The 7,599-nt window shown below is 32.3% G+C and overlaps 2 protein-coding genes across 2 annotated transcripts in view; both read right to left on the reverse strand.

Moving 5' to 3' along the window:
* LOC107623479 (probable disease resistance protein At4g27220) overlaps positions 1-1,018 on the reverse strand; it is a 4,635-nt gene extending 3,617 nt beyond the window's left edge. Inside the window, exons 1-2 of the mRNA XM_016325755.2 lie at positions 879-1,018; positions 418-759 (exon numbers count right to left, since the gene is read on the reverse strand). Coding sequence (XP_016181241.1) covers positions 418-748 — 331 coding nt within the window. The 5' untranslated portion in view covers positions 749-759; positions 879-1,018. The remainder of the gene's footprint in view (positions 1-417; positions 760-878) is intronic.
* LOC107621187 (probable disease resistance protein At4g27220) lies at positions 2,747-7,122 on the reverse strand. Its single transcript, XM_016323221.2, has 2 exons — positions 6,432-7,122; positions 2,747-5,482 (listed from the first exon to the last, which is right to left on the reverse strand). Exons 1-2 carry the CDS (start codon positions 6,643-6,645, stop codon positions 2,790-2,792), a joined length of 2,907 nt encoding a protein of 968 aa, XP_016178707.1. The 5' UTR covers positions 6,646-7,122; the 3' UTR covers positions 2,747-2,789.

Raw genomic sequence — 7,599 nt, forward strand, 5'->3', positions numbered from 1 at the left:
TAATTTTATTCTTAATAAATAAAAAAAATTTAAGGGTCGAATTTTTTAAATAATTATGTAAATATTTTTATAAAATTTTAGATCAAATAAATAAATATGCAATTTGTAAAGTACAAAAATTATTTGTAGCTTATACAAAAAAATTATTATTGTTGGTTACGTTTGTCGTATTTTATAACATTTTGATGGATTTTTTTTTTGTCGTCATAAGATTGTTCTTGTCGCGTATCCAAAAATCAGCATATCCAACATTCGAGAGTATAGAATCAGTAGTTTAGCCCGCAATAAATGTAAAAATGAACTCTAGGGGAATCTATTTTGCCTTAAAAAGTGGACTTACTAAGTCTTTATTATGACATAAGCACATGTGTAATACACAAGAAGCAATCATAATAATGATAGAGAATATTTGTGTACCTGTTAATGAATCCAATCCATTTGAATCTTCCAATTGATTACTTGAAGCAGGCAACACACCATTGTTTAAACCAAATTCATTTGGAGCTTCCATTTGATTACTTGAACCAGGCAACATAGAATTGTTTACTCCTTCATTAGCAAGAAGGTCGTGACGACGAGGACATAAAGTGATATTCCCCTTCCCTTTTGTAATTCCCAGATGCTCATTAATTCTTGTAGCGCCTCCTGCATATTGCTTGCGACAGCGATTGCACAACCACTTCCTCTCCTTCTCACTCTCTGCTATTATAGTAACTTGATTCCAGATGGGATTTTTCGGTCTCCCCATAATCAATTTTCCTAAACCAAACAAACAATTCAACTTTAAAAGTTCGTCAAAATGCTATGCTATGCTTGCTAGTTTCAATTTTACCAGAGATCTATGATATGCGATAAACAAAGAAGAATCACATACATACCCTTGAAACTGCAGAAATCCTTTTCGAAGATCAGAACCGAGTCTTGCTTTGTGACTTGTGAGAAAAGTAGAGGAAGTTCTCTTGTATTTTAATTTTTAAGTTGTAAATGGCGGAGACCAAGACTTTGCAGTAACGTGAAATTTGCGCAAATGCAAAAAAATCCAAATTATTGTAAAATAATAAATAAAAAAATGGTATAATACGAAAAATATAAAACGCTGGTATAATACGAAAAATATAAAACGCTGGTATTAATATCTTTAAGGAGACTATTTCGATAAAGACACTAAAAATATATATTTTTTTTTAAAGATGTTTACATATGTTATAATATTATTGGACATCTTTATTAACCGGTTAATAATTTATTTTTTAATAAATTAGAACAAAATCAGTTTATTATAGCAACAATAATAAACCCAATTATTTGCACTATAATTATTAGACTCGATTTGATCCTGTTGATTTACACAATCTAAACTGAATCATATTTAAATTTTTTGATAAAAAGACAAATATATTCCTGATTTTTGTTTTAAAAAAAAAACAAAAAAAAATGATCTAGTGAGTTATATAAATTGGTCGGTTCGACCGGATCTGATAATAATTGAATTTATTGTTATTGTTATAAAAAAATCGATTTTATTTTAATTTGTTAAGAAATTAAAAAATAACCAGTTCATTAATACGTCCAATAATAATACAACACATAAGTGTTTTTTAAAAAAAACGTTTTATACGTGTTTATGGAGCATCTCCCTATCTTTAAATATGTATAATTTATTATAGTTAAAATTTTATATCATATTAAATCTTTTAAAATTACCTCATGTGTATTATTCTTTATTTATTATTTTTTAAAATTGAGAATTATAATCTCAATTAAGATTCACAAAAATTTCTCCTCCAGCAATAATATATTCTAAAACACGTTTTCAAAATAAAGTGAGAAGAATAAATCGAATTCATCAAATTTGCATTGTACTTATCATATCATATATTACAAATGTTAATTGATCCTCTAATTTCCAGGTAGTTTCGAAGCGGTTGCCAAAAATTTTGAGCGGACTTTTCTTTTTGTTTTCGTGAATCATATTTAATCAATTTTTAAATTGATAGCAATACAATATAAAGACATGCATAATTTTTTATTAATAAAATAATGCCATGCACAACTTAGAATAGGTTTGGATTATAGATAGACTCTGAAATTATACCATCCAAAATTCCAAATTGCATCTATTTGAATTTATTTTGTTTGACATCCACGTTTTTTTCAATATATATTAACCAGTAACACATTCCAATTTCAAAGAGATACAAACATGGAAAATGAGTTTTTTCAGTTTTTTTGGGCTTCTTAATTTGGCCCAAATGGCAGCAAGAATTACCATTGAAATAAAAAAAAAGTCGATTCATCTTTTATCCTTTATTCTTATTCTCATGATAAGTAAACAGACGCATTAATACCAAAAAAAAAAAAAGAGTAAACAAACGCATGATTATGGTAGTTGAGTACACATTGACAAGATAATTGATGAACATTGAGGAATGAATGGGTAGGAAAGGAAAATAAGCTTTACATCAAGAGAGGTGATAATAAAAATTCTATAACCTATATAATCATTTGAACTAGTTTTTCCAAATTCCTTAGCAAAAGGGTAATGATTGGTACGAAAGCATCGCATATATTCATAATCTTGAAGCTTTTACTTATTCACCATCGTAGATAATAGATAGAAAGATATTTCAATACTTATGTTTAAGAACATATGAGTAGTGATTGATAGAATTGAGAAAGGCTTATAAATATAACATTCAACATGAGAGTAACAAATATATTGAATAAGAACTTCTATCAAGTGATAAATATTACACGCTATATATAGAACTAGCATAAAAATAATTATCCTATAGATGGCTTGTATCAAAGATGGGACTTCTTAGTTCTGGACACAAGAAAACCGTAACTTCTGGAGGGTAGTTAGAGACTATAATGCTGTCCGTGTCACACACACACCCCAATTGTGGCAGTCCCCATAAACATAACTCCCTGAATGAGTTGGGGAGAGTAATTATTGTGGCAGTCCCCATTGTAAATATCTCTTTGATTGACTTACAATAATCAACTTGTATTCTCTCTAGTTTTGGGAGTTTTGCAAGAGATGTAGCTCTCATTAACCTTTCCATTCTATTGCAATGTTGGATCTTCAATTCACTCAAGTTGGGCAAGCCTATGAATTCATCATCTTCCCTCCAGATGGTGTCTAGTCTTTCCAAGTCATATAGAACCAAAGATTGAAGGTTTTGAAGATGTTGGCAGAAGAAACAGGGACCAGACAAACAACACAATCTCTCTAATTTCGGACAATAACTCACATCAATCTTCTTCAACGAAGGAGCTTTCAATGACAAAGCGCCACATTCACATAGATCTCCACCCAACTGTTTATTATTTCTTATATTCAATTCCTGAAGGTCACTTGGCAACAAAACTTCAAATCCTTCGAAATCTCCCACAGTTATGCGCTTCCTTTTCCCTCCCAAAATGTCAAGTTTCCAAAGCATACAAGAAGATCGGAAATCTATATCATAATATTTAAGTCCACCATCTCTGTTGAGGGTATTTTCCATGAAATCGGCCAAGTTCTTAGCAACCTGAAAGGAGCCTTGAAAATATTCCAACTTATTTATCACCCCTTGCACAATGTGTCCTGTTATAGATGTTCCTTGGAGATTAAGGTATTGCACATTAGTCAAACCAGATATCACAGGCCATGGTACACAAACAAGTTTTCTATTATTAGATAGATCAAGCCATCTCAACTTGGCCAGCATTCCCAGTCCATGTGGGACATCCTCAATTAATGTATCTGAAATAACCAATCTTGAAAGCTCTTGTAGCTCCCCCAATGGAGGCACATACTTCAATGAATAACAACGCTCGAGCAACAAGGATTTAAGGGACTTCAAACTAGACAACGAATTCGGCAGGGATGTTAATTCTGCATTGTAGGATAAATCAAGTAGAGATAGAGCTTCAAGGTGGTTGAAAAAACAATTTGGAATATATCTGATCCTATTTTTACTAAGATTCAAGGTGGACAATTGTGGACACATGGGAGATGTGGCCTCTGGAATTTCTTTTATATCATTGTCCATCAAAGATGCTTTCTCCAAGTGTGGTGTCCACTCCTGCATCTCAGGGATATTTTTTAAACCTTTCCTACATCTCAGCATGAACCTTCCCTTCATAATATCACTTGCCATGTCCCTCAATAAACTATGCATAGTTGAAAGGTGCCTCAAAAGGATCCAATCATGAACCCAAGATATCAATGAATGGCTATTGAGTTTAGCTAATATTGCTTGCCCTTGGACAAATATTTTGTCCAAACTCCTTGTTGATTGTATTAACCCTTCGTCGACGAGATTCATGAATAACACCTCTGCTGAAACTTGACTGTATAATGCATGTTGCAAGAAACAATTTTGACTAGTGCTGTCCCCTAAATAATCATAGCTTTGTTTTAATACCTTTATAACCTCTTCTTCCATGGCTTCTCCCATTGATGAATCTTCAAGTTTGCTTAGTGCATGTCTCCATATATTGATGTCATCATTTACCCCTTTCATCAATCTGGCCATCACAGAGATTCCAAGTGGCAAGCCATCACATATCTCTACAACAGATCTTGCAATTTTCTTTACTTCATCAGAAAGGGTTGCAGGTCTTCCATTGCATCCAAGTTTTAGCAAAAATAACTCCCAACCCTCTTTCATGTCATCTTGTTGGTCATCTTCTGGATGGAAAGGTTTCATTTGTATTAAATTTTCTGTTGGGCAATCCATTTGCTGAAACACATGCTTTAGACGACTTGTTAGAATCAATTTGATCCCATTTGTTCTGAGAGGAATTCCCACTTTCTGCAGATCAATATAATTCCAAACATTGTCCAAGATAAGCACTGATCTATCTATCTTCTCCAATGCAGATGACAAAATTTCTGCTCTGTCAGTTATCTCATCATCATCATCAAGCTTTTCACCTATCCTTTTGGCAATGGAGTTTTGCAATTTGAGAATACTAAAATCTTGGGAAACTGTGACCCAATACACATTCTCAAAATTAAAACTCTTCTTACTTCTTATTTGATTCTTGAAGTGAGTTACTAGCCAAGTTTTTCCCACTCCTCCCATTCCGCATACACCAATGAAGAAGACATTATCATCCCTTAGAAGATCTCGCATCTGTATGAAATTTCTGTCCACGGATTCCTTGTTCAAGCAAAAAGGCATTTTATACTTTATGTAAAACAATTTGCTTTTGAAATCATCTGTTTTCTTTAAAGGGTCTTGCAAAGCATGCTGATGCAATGACTCAATTATCTCAAGAGCTTCTTCTTTAAGGCCTCCAGCTTCTTTTAACCAATCATTGAGTTCTTCTCTTTCGCACTTCTTGCCACAGTACTCCAGCCATTGCCATCCATCTTTAAGTTCTGCTTCCCAGCTGCTTAATTTATTAACCAGTTCATGCATTTTTTTAATGTGAGTTCCAAAACCAATGTTACCGCTACCCACAACCTCATTTGAATGTGCCAAACCTGTTTATTTGGAAAACAAAAGAGCAACATGTTACTCCAATAAGAATGAGAGCAGGCATGTATAACACAACAACAACTTCTTTGAATTTGAGTCATATATCATATGAATTTCACATGAAACTTAAAGGTGTATTTTTTTCATCGTTTACTTCCTAAACACGCCTCATACAAGATTGCAAGACGTGTTTCGAAAAGAACAAGTTTACTATAGTAGTTTAATGATAATGAACAAGTTTAAAGAGAAAATGTTTATTTATTTATTTTATAATGATAAAAATAATATTTTGCATACGAAAAATTTGTTGATGATAACAATTTGCAGCCACATCCCAAAACAATGGGGAATGGTGGAAATTATGTAGTCAGGGAGTAAGAAACTTATATATGGTGGTGACTCAGGTGAGAATTTATTTTATTTAAAATTATGCAATTCGAACTGCCAAAAAATTATCTTTAAAAGCTATTGCATGAAGTAAAACTATATTATTATCCTAAACTAGAAAACTGATTTTTTTTTTATGACAGGTAAATTTGTATTTTAATATATATAATAAAAATATAATTTAACAAGATAAAAATTTAGCATATCAAAAGATATATTTGGAGAGGTATTGTTTAATATTCAGAAAAGAAAAAAAAATACATATTAATCAATACTTTTTTCATAAAACTTGTAACTTTTTCAAAAATAAATCGGTGCATCTAATTTGTAAAATGACCATAACAAGAAAATACACTTTAAACTGAGTATACACGGGCATTGTACATTTTCGTTTCCAATAAAAAAATTATTTTGCGGGATTTTACTACTAGTATTTTAGTTAACAACGAATTTAAATTTTTCAATTTAAAAATGAACTCATTTTAGGTAAATTTATTTAGCCTTGAAATAAAAGAAGACTATGCGATTATTATAATGATGATAATCATAGATAATATTTGCATGTACCTTGTAATGAATCCAATTCATTGGGAGCTTCCACCTGATTACTTGAACCAGCCATAGAGCATAAACTGATTCCCCTCCCTGTTTCATTTCCCAGATGCGCCTTGATTCTTGAAACGCCTCCCTTAAATCTTTTGCTACAGCGTTTGCACAACCAACCGTCATTTCCTTCTTTAGTAACTTGATCCCAGTAGTACTCATCCCTTGGTCTACCCATAAGCAAGAGGAGTGAATACCCAATCCGGCTCAGGACAATTATTACGAGACTCTTAATAAAAGAATATTTAATTCGATCTCTGAACTTTACTTTTATGCGACTAATTAGTTCTTATGCACAAAAAAACAAAAAAAACACCGACACAAGAGCTAATCAGTCCCATAAAAATAAAGTTCAGGAATCGAGTTAAGTATTTTTTTTGTTAAAGACATAGTTATTTTTCAAAGTAATTGTCAAGAGTTCGTTTAGGATTTTTCTCTAAGCAAGAGTGATGAATGATACCAGAGTTTAGCCGGTAAGAGCGAAGAAATCGAAATCAATAGATGAGAGTGAGGGAGTAGAGAAAGCTGGGTTGAGAAAAACGGTTAGAGACCGGTGACTTGGACTAACAAACTCTGCTAGCTCAACATCTATAACAAGAAACTGTTACGGTGTTACCACTACCAATAACGTGTAACTAACTTCTAAACTACGTTCTCATTTAACTGCAGAAACCCTTTTCGGATATCAAAAATTCAGGACTGGATCTTGGTTTTGAATAGGTACAAGAAGTAGTTCTCTTGAATTTTAGTTTTTAATTTTTTAAAATTTCCTCAGCATTTTACTTTTTTAAAAATATGGTGGAGACCAAGACTTTGCAGTGACGTGAAATTTGGGCAAACTATAGACTCCTAGAAATGGTGAAATTGGGTAGTTGGATTGGAACCCCATAAATATTATGTCACTTAGAAAGATATTCTTGATTTTTTGTCGCTGAGAATAACTCCAGTAGATATCAAACTTGAGCTAGACAAAAAGAGATTTGAGTGACTTTGACCAAAAATAGAGAGAAAATGAATTGTTACCAAAAAAAAAAAGAGAAAATGAATTTTAATATTAAAAACGGGCAAAGTCATATTCAGATATGGCAATGGGTCTTCACTCTTCATGGGGGCAGGGTTTGTCGGGTTTGTC

Source organism: Arachis ipaensis, chromosome B10 (genome assembly GCF_000816755.2).
Source record: "Arachis ipaensis cultivar K30076 chromosome B10, Araip1.1, whole genome shotgun sequence".
Classification (NCBI taxonomy): domain Eukaryota; kingdom Viridiplantae; phylum Streptophyta; class Magnoliopsida; order Fabales; family Fabaceae; genus Arachis; species Arachis ipaensis.

Bases quoted from the DNA above. Each gene is read 5' to 3' on its own strand.
- LOC107621187 (XM_016323221.2), bottom strand. From the start codon at position 6,645: ATGGGTAGACCAAGGGATGAGTACTACTGGGATCAAGTTACTAAAGAA. The intron at 5,483-6,431 runs GTACATGCAAAT...CCAAATAAACAG, and splicing joins TGAATTGGATTCATTACAAG to GTTTGGCACATTCAAATGAG.